Source organism: Dama dama, chromosome 5 (assembly GCF_033118175.1).
Source record: "Dama dama isolate Ldn47 chromosome 5, ASM3311817v1, whole genome shotgun sequence".
Taxonomy (NCBI): domain Eukaryota; kingdom Metazoa; phylum Chordata; class Mammalia; order Artiodactyla; family Cervidae; genus Dama; species Dama dama.
The window spans coordinates 130,777,089-130,793,805 of record NC_083685.1 but is presented as its reverse complement, the minus strand read 5'-3'; the positions used below and the strand labels follow the sequence as shown (position 1 = coordinate 130,793,805).

General features: G+C 52.5%; 1 protein-coding gene across 4 annotated transcripts in view; it reads right to left on the bottom strand.

The window, feature by feature from the left end:
* RGS9 (regulator of G protein signaling 9) overlaps positions 1 to 13,659 on the bottom strand; it is a 63,843-nt gene extending 50,184 nt beyond the window's left edge. For 2 of the 4 annotated variants that reach the window (XM_061145033.1, XM_061145034.1), the window contains exon 1: positions 3,510 to 3,638. In XM_061145033.1, the coding sequence (XP_061001016.1) occupies positions 3,510 to 3,566 (57 nt within the window). In that variant the 5' untranslated portion in view covers positions 3,567 to 3,638. Of the gene's footprint in view, positions 1 to 3,509; positions 3,639 to 13,023; positions 13,277 to 13,493 lie in introns of those variants that run through there. The other 2 variants (XM_061145035.1, XM_061145032.1) reach the window with 2 other exon arrangements.
* Between the last annotated feature and the right edge of the window lie 3,058 nt (positions 13,660 to 16,717).

The window sequence follows — 16,717 nt, the reverse complement described above, 5'->3', positions numbered from 1 at the left end:
ACGGGGTCGCAAAGAGTCGGACACGACAGAGCGACTGTCACACACATACACCGGGGGGGGGGGGGGGGGGGCATCCACCGCGGGAGGACATCAGCAGGGGACGGCCCTGCGGGCACGCACAGAGCCGCCCGGAGACCACCTCCCACACCCCGTCCGGGGCGTGCACTCCGGGCCCCACCTCTGCCATCATGGCCTAGCACAGCCGTACAGACCCGGGTGCCAGCTCTGCCTCCAGCAGGAAGGCCCCGTGCCCACCACAGACGGGTCCCCAGGTCCTCAGCGGGTGAGAGGACCTGCCTTTCAGCTCCAACTGCTGCCAACTCCCCCCTGCTCCTCTCTGTGTCTGGGGGCCCAGAGACCCGGGGGGACGGCCGCCTGCACCCCAGACGTCAGCCCCCCCCCAACCTCCCAGACTCAGCCCCCCACGATGCTGGGCAGCAAGAGGATGGAGGGGGACCTGGGCCTCGCCTGACCCCGGTTGACCCCGGGCTGGGGGCGGGATGGGGCGTTGGAGGCCACGTGCTGGGCGTGACCGCAGGCGTGACAGGGAACGCCAGTGTCACCAGGAGCGGGACGGCAGCCCACCTCCCACGCCCACGCCACTCCTGCAGGAGGGAGCTGTCACTCACGGGGCAAGATCAGGGGCTGGAATTTTCCTCCAAGCACGAGAAGGTTCCCCGGGGGATGATAATCATCAGCCCTTTTCTGTATAGAGAGCGGGCAAGGGAGCAGCACCGCAGGGTTGTCAGCCAACAGGGACGAGGCTCTGGCAAAGGAGCCGGCCCTCCAGGGGCCAGCAGACACCGGGTCACATCGCCCCCGGCTCTCCAACCCCCGGGGGCACCACTCCCAGACGGGCCCCTCCCCAAAACCTGCTCTGCCCACCGGACAGATGCCCAGGAGGCACCCCCAGGGCCCGCCAGCTTTGTGGGCTCTGCGTGTGTTTCTGCCAAGTCTCCCCCGCCCAGTGGACCTGGCCTCCAGGGAACATGTCACCTCCCCCGACTCCCAGGCTCGGTCACCCGGCTCTGCCTGTGCCTGGCAGGTCCCCAGCCTCCAGGGCGCCCCCCAGCGCTGTTGCTGACATGCAGGGGCCAGACGTCCTGTGCCCGGGGGGGTCTGGCAGCATCCCCCTCCCCGAGATGCCAGGAGCAGCCCCCTCCCCACAACATCCCCAGATGTCACTCAGCATCCCAAAGCCTTTTCTGTGCACCGTACATTCAAATCACCTGGGAAGCTTCTTTTTTCAAAAACACCCATGTTTGGGCTCCACAGACTTAATGACTTAATTACCTCCTAAGTAAATCCGTCTAGTCAAGGCTATGGTTTTTCCAGTGGTCATGTATGGATGTGAGAGTTGGACTATAAAGAAAGTTGAGCGCAAAAGAATTGATGCTTTTGGACTGTGGTGTTGGAGAAGACTCTTGAGAGTCCCTTGGACTGCAAGGAGATCCAACCAGTCCATCCTAAAGGAGATCAGTCCTGGGTGTTCATTGGAAGGACTGATGCTGAAGCTGAAACTCCAATACTTTGGCCACCTGATGCAGAGAGCTGACTCATTTGAAAAGACCCTGACACTGGGCAAGATTGAGGGCAGGAGGAGAAGGGGACGACAGAGGATGAGACGGTTGGATGGCATCACCGACTCAATGGGTTTGGGTGGACTCTGGGACTTGGTGATGGACAGGGAGGCCTGGCGTGCTGCGGTTCATGGGATCGCAGAGTCGGACACGACTGAGCGACTGAACTGAACTGAACTGAACTGAAGTGAATCAGAAACTCTAAGACTGGTGATCTGATGGCTATAGTTTTGAAAGTGCCACCACAGTACAGAGGCCCCCCTCCCCTCTAATCAGAATTGTTTTTCTAACATGGGAACCAACAGGCTTTATTCCTCCCTGACTTTAAACTGCTGAGCAGCTCCTCACTGAACACAGAGTGCATCAAACCCCGAATCTCCAGGAGACGTGTGCGGACCTGAGCTGTGAGCCGTCCTTCACCACCAGCCCTTCCACCATTGACTTCGCGCCCACCCAGGCTAGTTGCCCACTCCCTGAGGCTCCCCCACGGCCCTGCACGATTCCCACGTCCAAGCTTTGGGTTTCCCTAAATGCCGTTTTCACTGTGTGTGTGCTCAGCTGTGTCCGACTCTTGGACCCTGTGGACTGCAACCCGTCAGGCTCCTCTGTCCATGGGCATTCCCAGGCAGGAACACTGGAGTGGGTTGTCATTTCCTTCTCCAAGGGATCTTCCTGACCCAGGGATCGAACCCTGGTTTCCTTCATTTATAGGGGCATTCTTGACCACTGCACCACCTGGGGATCCAGATAGCATCACCGACTTAACGGACTTGAGTTTGAGCAAACTCCAAGAGGCGGTGAAGGACGTCTGGTGTGCTGCAGGCCGTGGGGCCTCAAGGAGTCGGACACGACTCAGCCACTGACTAAACAACAACAACAACTCTCTAATATGTGTTCTCCCCCAGGGAGATGCCGCTGCACCTCTGCTGCATGCCCTCACACCTCTACACCTGGCAGACGCACGCGCTTACTGAACTAAGTGGGCCAAGGGTGACCAATGTCCCAGTGTAGCCCAAACTGCCCAGCTTTAAACACTGCAAGACAAATCAGGGCAGTTTTGACAACAATAGCTTGCTGAGCTGCAAGGGTTCAGGGCAGCTCTTACCGTCACAAAGGATTCGGCTAATTCTCCTCAGGATAAGCCTAAGACAGGACACTTCACTGCAGATGGGAGGGGGCGAGTGACCCAGAACGGAAGCCTCTGCCAACCTCCTCTGATACCGGTTATCTCAAGAGCCCAGAACACAATGAGCCACTTCATCCCCAATACATCACCCCACAAGATGCACTCCCCCTGGCACCAGCCCCCGGGACGGACACCCAGTGCCTGGGCCCTGGTCTGAGGAAGCCCTGCAACAGGGGGGTCCTGACTTCTGCCACCGGCCCAGAGAGCCAAAGGCCACAAATACACACACTTGAATGAGCAACCTAGGGATGCTGGAAGCAGGGTGTCTCTCTAGCTTACAAATCACACCATTTCTGTGTGGACACACTAACCACACACACAAACACACACACACTTTAAATACTGCCGCTTTGAATCAGAAAACTGCAAGTATGTTGATTTACTCTCTGGGCGCCTTCCAGCAATGTCTGGAGACTGTCTCAGAAATGACCCAGCCTCGCCAAACTGTCTTCTGGCGCCTCCTCTCCCAAGTAACAGGTTGTTTTCAGCCTCCAGCCGACCATCGCCCCGCTGCAGACTCTCCACTGTAAACAGGTTACAAGGAAACCTAACCAATACAGACTAAGACAGACAGACAGATACACACACACACACACACACGACAGTCACTCAGTAACATCAAGGGGCGCTAACCGACCACAGGGCTGCCCCTCAGCCCCCCAGCCCTGCCCACGTCCCCGCCGGCACTTCCCCGAGGTGGTCCCCGCGCTCCTCCCAGCCTCGGGGGATGGCACCGCGCTCACCTTCCGCAGAAACGCCATCCTCGGCCTGTACTGCTGGCCTTGGTGTCGGATGGTCATCCTGGCCCCTGGGACTCAGAACCGGGACGCACGGGACGGAAGGGTAAGCCCCCGGAGAGCGCGCCCGCGGCCCCGATCCCGGGCGGAGCGAGACAACCCGCCGCGCCCCCGACCCGCGCCCCCGGGAGCCCGAATCCGCGCCGGCCAATCAGCGCGCCGCGCCCGCCCGAGCGCTGCACTGGCGCCCACCTGGCGCCAGGGGGCGGTGTCGGGCCTGCGGGCCGGGGGCGCCGCAGGTGCGGTTGCGCCCCGGGCGCCCGCGTGCTCTGTGGTCCAGGGCGCCCGCATGCTCTGTGGTCCGGGCGAACCCTTAGGCAGGATGGGGCTTCGCTGGGAGGGAAGACAAGCGGGGTGGCGGAGGGCGGGGAGGAAGCCGGGGGGGGGGCGGGGGGCGGTGCGTAAGAGGTGCTTAGTATTAGGTGTAAAACAAGGATGTATGCACAGGACGCGGAATATAGGCAATATTTTATAGTAACTACCAATGGAGTGTAACCTTTAAAATTGTGTCACTATATTGCACACCTGTAACATATAATATTGTTCAGCAACTACACTTCAATTCTTAATTTTTTTAATTTAAAAAAGGGAAAAATGACTTTATGGGCAAAGGCATCTTCACGACTTCAAATAGGCTTTGGTTTTAAGACAGCGCTGGGTTTCAGGGAAGCGTGAACCTCCTGGCTAGTCCCTGCCCCGCCTCTCCCCGGATGTGTGACTCTTTTTAGCAGCCTTATTGAGTGAGAACTGACATACTGAACTGCAGGAATTTAAAGTGAGCAACCTGATGGGCTTCAGTGTATGTATCCACCCAGGAAACTACACCCACAGTCAAGACGGGAAGCACGTTATTAACCCCCCAAAGTCTCCTTGTGGCCTTTGTCCCTCTTGCTGACACCCCCCACGCCCCCACCCCACTTTTCTGACACTTCCATTAGTGGGAGAGGTGGAGTTGATCGAGTTACCTAGGATCTCTCTGAGTCTCTGTTTTCTCAGGAGTAATAAGAAAGAGTCAGGCTCGAGGAACTCAGAATTACTCTCCAGTCTTGAAGTCTCGAGACTCTAACTTGTGAAGGAAAATACACAGCTCAATCAGCTCGAAGGCTGACGGTGGGATTTAGCGCTCCCTACAAATCGAGGCCCGGCTACTCTTAGACCAGCCAGCCCAAGGTTCCATGTGGCCCAACCATTCCTGCCACACGTGATGGGGGGGTGGGTGGCAAGAGGGAGCCCCACTCCTGATGCTCAGATGCCGCCCCTGCCTGTGGGGCAGCTCAGGCTCCACAGCCCTGGGCCCCAGCCGCCACCCCTGTCCTCGGAGAAGAGCCCAGAGGGCCGTGGAGAGCAAGGGTCTTCCTTAGGGCTTTCCAGAGCAAGGGGTTTTCCAAGTTTATGCACCTTCTGCTCTCTCTTGGTTTCCCCAGGAATGGCAGTGTCTGGAAGCATACAGGAAGACAGCTGATATGGGAGATGCCCGCAGGTAAAAACATGACCCCTGCAAGACTTGTCTTCTCACATCCAGAGCTGCCATGGCACCCAGATACTGGGTCTGAAGATCAGCTCCAGCCACGCTCTTTGCTCCCATGCATGGATCTAATATTGCCTTCTCTCTCTTTCACTCTCTCTTCTCTTTCTGGGTAGGTGGATGGATGGATGGATAGAAAGATAGATAGACAGACAAATAGAATAGTTAGATAGAACATTGATGGGACAGATGGATGGATGGATGGATGGATAGATAATGTCTGGTTATATCAACAGAAACTTGGAAAAGCCACTTCTATTTCAGAAAAGCCACTGTCCCTTTTCCTCTTTATGTCTGGAACACATAAACCCTCCTGGGTTCAAAATTCAAGTCACTTCACAGGTAACCAAATTTGGTGTTTTGTAAAAAGTACAAATATTTAGTGGAGGAAAGAGTGGCTGCAAATGAGTATTGAGTTTCTTCTTGGGGCTGATGAAAATGTCCTGGAATTAGACAGTAGTAATGGCTGCACCACCTGTGAATAGATAAAATGACTGAACTGTATACTTTAATAGGGTGAATTTTATAGTATGTGAGTTATATCTCAATTTTTTAAAGTGCAAGGTCAGAGAAATAATTTTCCCAGGGTCCTGCTCTTATAAGGCCCCCTCCCTTCCTTAAAAATCTTCAATGGCTCTCATCACCTCCCTGAAAATGCTCATCCTCTCCCAATCTGGCCTGATCTGAATTGTCAGCTGTAGTTTCACTTCCCCTCGACATGGAGTCTCTCCCTCTTACCATCCCTGAAATTTCCTTTTTCTCCAGCACACGGTGGGTTTTCTCCCCTCCAAATCTCCCCTGTCGCATGTTCTGCTCATGTCTCCCTCCTCCCCCCTCCTTCAGCACGGAGTAGGTGCCACCCAGGTGGAATTTTTTCCACGCAGATTTGGGGGGAATAACTGCTGTACACCTACAGCCCCTCCTACTCTATGTTTCGCCAAGGGCACGGTCAGCCTGCAGCTTGTGAGTGGCGGTTGCTGTGTTTTGGTTCTGACGTGAGGCAGATCTGATTGTGGCATCACCAATTCCCGCAGTGTAAATGCTCCTATTGCTCTGACATCAGTGACCACAGGGCCACTGGATGGGAGGTGAAGGTCTTTTTGTATTTGCTGGATTCATTTTGCAGCACCAAAGCTTGCTAAGAATTAGCATAACCTGAATTAGGGCATCACTGCATACAGATTCGGTGAAAAACTTTCTAGCAACTAGAATATTCCATAAACTACATAGGTTATCTCATGGACCAGGGAACCAGGAGTCACTGGAATATTCACAGCTTAAGTGGCCATGGTCCTGGATGTTGTAAATGAGATCTACACTACACTCAGTGCTTGCGTCTGTTCTAAGAATTATTGAGTCTCAGACCATGTGGCTCCACATGAGTCTTGCTCAGCAGAGAAACAGATGGTGATATCACTCACCCAGCATCACCACTGGAGGCTGGGCAATCATCCCTGAGAAAGGGTTTTCTGGGGACTTCCCTGGTGGCTCAGTGGTAAAAAAGAAAAAAAAAAAAAAATCCACCTGCCAATGCAGGAAACACAGGTTTGATCCCTGATCAAGGAAGAGCCCACATGCTGTAGAGCAGCCAAGCCCATGCTCCACAGTTACTGATCGAGCCGGTGTACCAGTTATTGATTGTGCCCATGCTCCACAGTTACTGACTGAACCCGTGTACCAGTTATGATTGTGCCCGTGCTCCACAGTTACTGATTGAGCCCGTGCACCACAGTTATTGATTGAGCCCGTGTACCAGTTATTGATTGAGCCTGCGCTCCACAGTTACTGATTGAGCCCATGTACCAGTTACTGATTGAGCCCGTGCTCCACAGTTACTGATTGAGCCTGTGCACCAGTTACTGATTGAGCCTGTGTAGCAGTTACTGATTGAGCCCGTGCTCCACAGTTACTGATTGAGCCCGTGTACCAGTTACTGATTGAGCCCGTGTACCAGTTATTGATTAAGCCCATGCTCCACAGTTATTGACTGAGCCCATGCACCACAGTTATTGATTGAGCCCGTGTACCCGTTATTGATTGAGCCTGCGCTCCACAGTTACTGATTGAGCCCATGTACCAGTTACTGATTGAGCCCGTGCTCCACAGTTACTGATTGAGCCTGTGCACCAGTTACTGATTGAGCCTGTGTAGCAGTTACTGATTGAGCCCGTGTACCAGTTATTGATTAAGCCCATGCTCCACAGTTATTGACTGAGCCCATGCACCACAGTTATTGACTGAGCCCATGCACCACAGTTATTGACTGAGCCCATGCTCCACAGTTATTGATTGAGCCCGTGCTCCACAGTTACTGATTGAGCCCGTGTACCAGTTACTGATTGAGCCCGTGTACCAGTTATTGATTAAGCCCATGCTCCACAGTTATTGACTGAGCCCATGCTCCACAGTTATTGATTGAGCCCGTGCTCCACAACAAGAGAAGTCACTGCAGCGAGACGCCTGAGCACTGCAACTGGAGAGCAGCCCCAGTTCTCTGCAACTAGAGAAAAGCCCTCACAGCAACGAAGACCCAGCATAGCCAAAAACAAATACAAATAAATAAATAATTTTTTTCTAAAAAGGGTTTTCTGGCTGCCCGGATCCATCTCATCCGTGCCTATGGAGGCCCACTCTCCACTCTGCATCATGTCTGTGAACTTTTGCACCTTATCACTGGGCTCACAGGGCAATCTCTGATACCTTTGGGTAGATTTGACTCTTTGAAGGCAGTGGTCGTTTCTCCTGCCAGTCCCCAAGAGAAGAAATGGGTTCTAAGGCAGGAAAAAAGAAGCAGTTGTTTAGAAAGCCAGTCACGGGCACCAGAAGATTGCTGACCACCAGCACCTGCCCACCATAGGAGAGCAAGTCCAGGGCCAGGCAGAAACGGAGTCCGCAGTCTCCAGGGATCGTGCCATTTTCGGTAAGAAAGTTGTTTAGTTTCCTGTGGTTTTCACCATTTTCCTGTTGTTTCTCCTCTAAGATTCATTACATTTTCATTCATTGTTCCAGTGCCCTCCACTCTGTGTCAGGGAGTATTCAGTTTTGTTCGACAAACTTGACCAAGCACCATTTCTGGGGTGGGGACCATGTCAAGCACCCATAGTATAAAGGTGAGTAAGACATGGTCCTGGCTTCCCAGGGGGCTCAGTGGTAAAGAATCTGCCTGCCAAGTAGGAGATGAGAGTTCAATCCCTGGGTCAGGAAGATCCCCTGGAGAAGGAAATGGCAACCCACTCCAGGATTCTTGCCTGGAAAAAAAAATCCAACGGGCCGAGGAGCCTGGTGGGCTACAGGCCATGGGGTCGGGAAGAGGTGGATACAACTGAGCTCGCACGGAAGACATGGTCCTGCTGTGAGGGTGTCTCCAACAGGAAAAAAAAGACGTAAAATAAACTTCTGGGGTGACGCAGTGGACGATGTGGGATCATGTGGGAGGCAAAAAAGAAAAGGAAAAAACAGAAAGCTGAAGAGAACACGCTGAGATGAAACCACATGGTCTGCAGTAACAGGCCTCAGCGTACCTGCCCCATTCCCCAAGTGTGTGGCACAGTCTCGGAGTAGACGTCTGTCATTAACACCCCCAATGTGGTAAAGCACTTATACTCCAATAAAAAAAAATACCCTCAGTCAACAAATGAGTAAAGAGAGTGGAAAGCGGGGGGTTAAACTAGGAGGCTGGGATTAACATACACACACTACTACATACAAAATGGAGAACCAAGGCGGACCCCCCGGTAGACCACAGGAACTCTGCTCAGGTTCTGTGGCAGCCTGGACAGGAGGGGAGTTTGGGGGGCATGGATACGTGTGTGCATGTGGCTGAGTCCCTTCACTGACCACCAGAAGCTATCACAACACTGTTAACTGGCTATACTCCAATACAAAATAAAAATAAAACAATAAAACATGACCAACAAGGCCTCCTGTAGAGCACAGGGAACTCTGTGTAATACTCTGCAACGGCCTACATGGGGAAACACTCTGAAAACAGTGGCTATATGCATATGTATGGCTGAGTCACGTCGATGTACGCCTGAAATGAACACAACATTGTAAATCAACTGTACAATTTAAAACAAGGTCTTCCTTAAAAAATGAGTAAAGAGGACAAATAATAAGCTGACGTTCTTAGAGCCCCTATGAGGTGGCACCCAGGACTGGGACCTGGGCAGCCCAGCCTCTGACCTCACACCTCACCCCCCTGACGTGCTGGGGCGCCCCCACCCGGCACGCCTGGGTCCTGTGCCCACCTCGGACGACTGAGCGCTAGCTGGTTTCCACAGAAAATTCATCATATTAAAACTGCAACAAAGAAAACTGGGTGTTGGGCAAGCAAACCCAACAGACGTTCATGGGAGGATCACTTCAGAAATGCGGGTTTTCCTCTCTCTCCCCCTCCGCTTCTCTCTGCAGTCCTCCACAGACGGTATCTGGTGGGTCAGAGCCTAAGCTCTTTCAGTGGCTTTTGATAACAGTACGCCAAGGAGTCTTTCAACAAGAGTGCGTATTTACATTCCGTTTGCCCAGAATGAACTAATTTCACCACACCTTTGTTTGTGTTGGATGCTGTGAAGTTTTTTAAACCTAGACGATTCTACTTCTCCTAGGTTCTGTATTCGTATAGTTTCCGTTCTCTTCTTGGACCAGAAAATCCAAGTGAGAGGGTGCTAACAGGAGCCTCTCAACCCAGGCGAACCACTGGGCCCGCGGGGAAGAGAAGGAAGGTGTGTCTGTCGGCCCCGCAGACCCAGGGCGCCGGGGGGCCGAACCCGGAGGGACACAGGGTCCAGCGGCCAGCCCGGGCTTTAGGCTCAAGTTACTTCAAGGGTGAGACCGCTTTAAATAAACAAAAGTTAAGTATTTGTGTGAGGGCTCGGGCGCCAGATCACGTCGATAAACCACCTACGGCCGCGCTGTGAGAAACGGGGCCCTGTCGCGTTCCCGCAGCTCCACATTTAATATCGTGATGAGGGCAATTCCCGACTCTGCCTGCAGCGCCGCCAGGCGCGCACAGGTGCCAAAGGTCAGGGAAAGGCCCCAACGCACAACCCGGCGCCGCGTTCGCTTCCAGCCGCCCGCCGCGCCCGGACCACAGAGACGCGGGTACCGCCCCAGCCCTAGAGAGGAAGGGCAGGCTCCGCCGGCAGGCTTCCGGCGGCGGGCACTTCCGGCGGCGGGCACTTCCGGCTCGGCCCCTCCCTGCGCCCGCCGAAGCTTGGGCGTGGCGCGCTAGGGAGGGAATGTGGGTGGGACCCCCAACTCCCGCGGCCCTTCTCGAGGGCCTGGCTCGGGGTCGGCCCCTCGACCCCCAGCGCTGTGGACTTGTCTCCTCGTTTCAACCCCTCGAGGCGACTGGTTCGTGGACAAGAAGGGTGAAAACCGGACCTAAAAGGACGCAAGCTAGGGCTCGTCGTGCCGTGTCAGACCGGCCGCGCGTGTAAAACGCATATAACTGACACACGCGTGCAGGTGTGGGGAGAAGGCCCTGCCGGCGCCCCGGAAAGGGCCCCCGGCGCGGGCCGCGCTCTCAGAACCGAGCCCCCGCCCGGAAGTGGGCCTGGCCGGGAGACCCGTTCGGAACCCGGCTGCTTCCTCCGAGTAGCGGCTGGCCGCCGGCACCGCTGACCGCCGGGGCTGAGTGCCCTCAGAGCCCTCAGCTGTGAGCAGCGTGGGAGTGGCCATCCTGGCCTCCCGTGTGTGGTCTCCTGCAGTGTATCGTTCCTGCCCTCCTGTGAGACCCTGTCCTCCTGTGACCCTGACCTACTGTGAGACCCTGTCCTGTGTGTGACCCTGGCCTCCTGTATGCGATCCTGTCCTTCTTTGAGACCCTGTCCTACTGTGTGACCCTGGCCTGCTACGTGTGACTACTGTGGCATGCATTCTTCAGTGAACCAGATGTACCTTCTTTGTCACTGTAAGATTGCATTAGGGAGTATTTCACATAAAGAAGCTTTCACACAGTGTGCTCCTGAGGAGACAATAAAAGACGGACAAGTAAGTTTGGGATCTGAACTCCAGTCTCTTAACCACAGTTACTGATAGAATGTTAAACTGTTCTGAGAAGCTCTGCAATAGTGGAGCTCACCTGACTTTGTTTAGCCTGGTGGTTTTCAAGCATTTGACCTCAGAGACTTTTGGGTAACACCCTGTTAATAGCCACCCCTCTCCCCACCAGCAACTGCGGTTTTTTCCGAGAACACACTTTTGGGAGACGCTGACATAAATCATTCACCTGAGCACAGACCTGTGCAAGAGCCACTCACTTCTCAAACGACATTTCGGAACTCCTGTGTTGAAAATCATCTGACTGGATTTCCGTAAGGATGGTTTCAGTTTTACAGATGTTTGAGAAATCAGTCCATAAATAATGAAGTATTACAAGCCATTAACATTTGGAAAAGGAAGTGAACCTTCCTTGCCCTTCCTCCTACAAATATCATGAATAGATAGGGTCTCAATATCATTGAGCCAGTGTTATCAATGTATTATTTATAAAACATAGAAACAATTACATGGAAAAAATACAAATTGTTCCAAGTGGAAATTCAATAATTCAGGGCTTTTTAATGACAAACCTAGGAAATTTGTTCAAGGACCTACTTTAGTAAAACATGATTAACATTTCCTCCGATAAATAGAAGGTTGCTAAGAAACACTCAAGAATGTTGTATGTGTGCATGAAATAACAGTCACTGGAAACTTGCCCTAACATTATAGAATAAAATTCAGTACAAGGAACATCTTCAGCTTTATTCATGATGACGTAGTTACTGAAGTAACAACAGAATCTCTTAATGAGGCAGTTTTGGCCCAAACCTCTATCAAGGGGAGCTTTGAAGTGACTTACTATTAATAGTATGTTACTAAACTTGCAGTTTCAAGGAAAACCTGTCAAAGGACAGTAACAAGACATTAGAGTGTCCTTGTCCCAGTGTCTGCTCCTCCATCCTGTAGGGCCAGAAACCTACACAGTTCCCACAGAGGCAACCGGGCTCCAGAGGATGCACCGATGCCAACCAAACTCTAAAGGAACCACTTAAATGGTTCCCTCTAAAAAAGTTCCAGTCAGTGACTTCCCAGGTGGTCCAGTGGCTAAGACTGCATTCCCAGTGCAGGGGCCTGGGTTCCATTCCTGGTCAGAGAGCTAGATCCCACATGCCTCCACTAAAGAGTTCCTATGCACAGTTAGAGAATTCTGCATGCCACAACTAAGACCTGGAAATAAAAATTAAATGTAAAAGCTATCAATCCGAAGTTAAAAAAAAATTATATATATATATACATGACTGACGCCTAGGATCTCAGAGCGATCTTGATCTCCTTTTCTTAAGCAGAAACTATCCACCAACAACAGAAGACCTACCTAGACTTTAAAGCTCTCCACAGAGGCTGTTGCTGTGGCCTTTCTCCGGGCCCCCCATCATCTTTGTGCTCTGTGTGCATCCCTCCTGAAGACCCCTTCGGCAACACACAGACACGTAGACACACAGAGATGACCAGACCGCACTTCCCAGCTGTAACAGAGGTCATCACTGGCCTGTCTGACCCCTCGGGAAGGCCTGGCACTACAGCTCTCAGATTCTGGCTCACTGAGGTGTGACCGCAAATGTTTCAAGGAATCCAGACAGTCACCAAAAGTATCAGAAGGGATGGCGTCAACATCCCACCCACCCCCCACTGCTCACAGTGCTTCTCACAGTAGGTGGCTGGCACTCTCCACGGAGATCTCAGCCAGGGGGAGCTCCCACTAACCGGAGAGGGCTCCCTGCAGATAAGACGCACCACCTGGGTCTTCATTCTGCCTCTCCTGGGCCCAGCAGAGCCGATGCAGCATCCTTCCCTCTCACGTGCAAGGCGCCCTCCTCCACGGTCCTCCCCCACTCCTGGAGTAGACTCTGAATCCCCGTCCCACCAGACACTGTATTATGTTCCTACCGTTGTAGGGAGACTGCTGTATCACACCGACAGTTCTTCCAGTGTTGGTCCTCACTCTCCTCAGTCTCCTTACCTGTAAAACGGGGGCAGTAGTCAAACCTATCTTTATAGTGTCCTTTGGGCAGTCTGATGCGCGGAAGTGGCCGTAGGGGCTGGGTGCCCGATCCAGGGAAAGAAAGGAGTGCAATGTCAGGTGCATTCCTGTGCAGGTTCCCCCCGTGGGTCACTGGGGTCACTGGAAGCTTCTCGGAGCAAGCGTGGCATGTAGACACCCTCAGGACAGTCGGGCCCGCGTAGTCCAACATGGACCAAGAGGCGACGTGGAAGCTTAGATAATGCGGTTACTAAGACCACAAGGGACGCCCCCCACCCCACTAGGGCCGCCCCCAGCCCTGCCCACATCCCCGCCGGCACTTCCCCGAGGTGGTCCCCGCGCTCCTCCCGGCCCCGGGGGATGACACCGCGCTCACCTTCCGCAGAAACGCCATCCTCGGCCTGTACTGCTGGTCTTGGTGTCGGATGGTCATCCTGGCCCCTGGGACTCAGAACCGGGACGCACGGGACGGAAGGGGAAGCCCCCGGAGAGCGCGCCCACCGCCCGGAGTCCGGGCGGAGCGAGACTACCCGCCGCGCCGCCGACCCGCACCCAAGGGAGCCCCGAATCCGCGCCGGCCAATCAGCGCGCCGCGCTCGCCGGGGCGAGCGCTGCGCTGGCGCCCACCTGGCGCCAGGGGGCGGTGGCGGGCCGGCGGGCTGGGGGCGTCGCAGGTGAGCCGCGCCCCGGGCGCCCGCGTGCTCTGTGGTCCAGGGCCAGCTAGGACCCAGCACCAAGGCCCGGGGGCGTGAACAGTGCGCCCCGGGACTTGGATCCCTGGCTGGGCTGCCACCAGCTCCCTGCATGGGCCTTGGCAAGCTGCTTGAACTTTCTGAGCGTCTGTCTCCTCATCTCGCTGGAGAAAAGTGAGTGGATGGGAAGTGACACCTGTGTGTCGGGCGCTGGGAGGACAGAATGAATAATCCGGTGAACCGGCAGTGGAGTGCGGTTAGCGGGGAGGAATGCAGCTCCCTGCCAGGTGGGCTGGCTCTGAACCCCAGAACTCGAGTGCGATCTCAAGCCAGTTACGTAACCTTTCTCTGCTTCATTCTCCCCGTCTCAGCGGTGACATTGCTGCTCCCTCCTTGTGAGTTTTTCTTTGGGAGGGGAGTTTTGGTTTTGGTTTTAGGATACCTGAGCTAATACATGTGAAAAGCATTTAGCAAACATATGTGGAATCTAAAAGAGTGATACTAATAAACTGATTTACTAAACAGAGACAGACTCACAGACACAGAAAACAAACATGTTACCAAAAGGGAAAGGGGGGAGGGATAAAATTAGGAATGTGAAATTAACATACACTCTGTGTGTGTGTGTGTGTGTGTGTGTGTGTGTGTGAGCGCGCACGGGGGAAAACGAGCGCTGTGTCCAACTCTTTGCGACCCCATGGACTGTCGCCCCCCCCCCCCCCCAGGCTCCTTTGTCCATGGGATTCTTCAGGCAAGAATACTGCAGTGGGTTGCCATTTTCTCCCCCAGGGGATCATCCCGGATCAGGGATCAAACCCGCATCTCCTGCGCTGCTGGTGAATTCTTTACTGCTGAGCCACCAGGAAGCCCACACTCATTGTTCAGTCACTAAGTCATGTCCAACTCTTTGTGACCCCATGGACCACGGCACACCAGGCTCCTCTGTCCTCTGCTGTCTCCCAGAGTTTGCTCAAATTCATGTCCTTTGAGTCAGTGATGCTATCCAACCATCTCATCTTCTGCCCCCTTCTGCCCTCAATCTTTCCCAGCATCAAGGTCTGTTCCAATGAGTCAGCTCTTAACATCAGGTGACTAAAGTATTGGCGCTTCAGCTTTGGCATCAGTCCTTCCAATGCATATTCAGGGTTGATTTCCTTTAGGATTGACTGGTTTGAGCTCCTTGCAGTCCAAGGTATTCTCATGAGTCTTCAACACCACAGTTCAAAGGCATCAATTCTTTGGCACTCAAACTTTTCTATGGCCCAACTCTCACATCCATACATGACTCCTAGAAAAACCACAGCTTTGACTAGATGGACCTTTTTTTTTTTTTTTTTTTTAGATGGACCTTTGTTGGCAAAGTAATGACTCTGTTTTTAATACACTGTCTTGGTTTGTCATAGCTTTTCTTCCAAGGAGCAAGCATCTCTTAATTTCATGGCTGCAGTCACCAGCCACAGTGACTTTGGAGCCCAAGAAAATTAAATCTGATACTGTTTCCATTGTTTTGCCATCTATTTGCCATGAAGTGATGGAACCAGATGCCATGATCTTCATTTTTTGAATGCTGAGTTTTAAGCCAGATTTTTCACTCTCCTCTTTCACCTACGTCAAGAGGCTCTTTAGTTCCTCTTCACTTTCTGCCAAAGGGTGGTGTCATATGCATATCTGAGGTTGTTGATATTTCCCCTGGCAATCTTAATTCCAGCTTCTGCTTCATCCAGCCCAGCATTTCACATGATGTACTCTGCATAGAAGTTAAATAAGCAGAGTAACAACATACAACCTTGACGTACTCCTTTCCCAATTTTGAACCAGCCCATCCTTCCATGTATGGTTCTAACTGTTGCTTCTGGACCTGCTAACTGGTTTCTCAGGAGGCAGGTCAGGTGGTCTGGTACTCCCATCTCTTCAAGAATTTCCCACAGTTTGCTCTGATCCACACAAACACTTTGGCATAGTCAATGAAGCAGAAAGAGATGTTTTCCTGGAATTCCCTTGCTGTTTCTATGATCCAGTTGGCAATTTGATCTCTGGTTCTGCCTTTTCTAAATCCAGGTTGTTTATCTGGAAGTTCTCAGTTCATGTACTGTTGAAGCCTAGCTTGAAGAATTTTTGAGCATTACTTTGCTAGGATGTGAAATGAGCACAATTTTGCAGTAGTTTGAATTCTTTGGCATTGCCTTTCTTTGGGATTGGAATGAAAACTGACCTTTTTCAGTCCTGTGGCCACTGCTGAGTTCTCCAAGTTTGCTGGCGTATTGTGTACAACACTTCAACAACATCATCTTTTAGGATTTGAAATAGCTTAGCTGGAATTCCATCACCCACTAGCTTTGTTTGTAGTAATGCTTCCTAAGGCCCACCTGACTTCACACTCCAGGATGTCTGGCTCTAGGTGAGTGACCACACCATCGTGGTTATCCCAGGTCACACTACTATATATAAATAAAATAGATAATCAACAAGGACCTACTGTATATAGCACAGAATATTAATGAGGGCTTCCCAGGTGGTGCAAGAGCAAAAAATCTGCCTGCTAATGCAGGAGACGCAAAAGACTCAAGTTTGATCCCTGGGTCAGGAAGATCCCCTGGAGCAGGAAAGGGCAACCCATTCCAATATTGTTGCCTGAAAAACTCCTTGGACAGAGGAGCCTGGCTGGCTACAGTTCATGGGGTTGCAAAGAGAGGCTGTACTCAATAATCTATAATAACCCAAATGGGAAATAATCTGAAAAAGAATGGACATATATATTTATATGTAGAACTGAATCACTTCACTGCATACCTGAAACTAACACAGCACTGTAAATCAACTATGCTCCAACATAAAATTTTAAAATGTTTTAAAAACACTTAGAACCGTGACTGACAAGTGGTGAATATCGGATAAACCACAGTTCTCA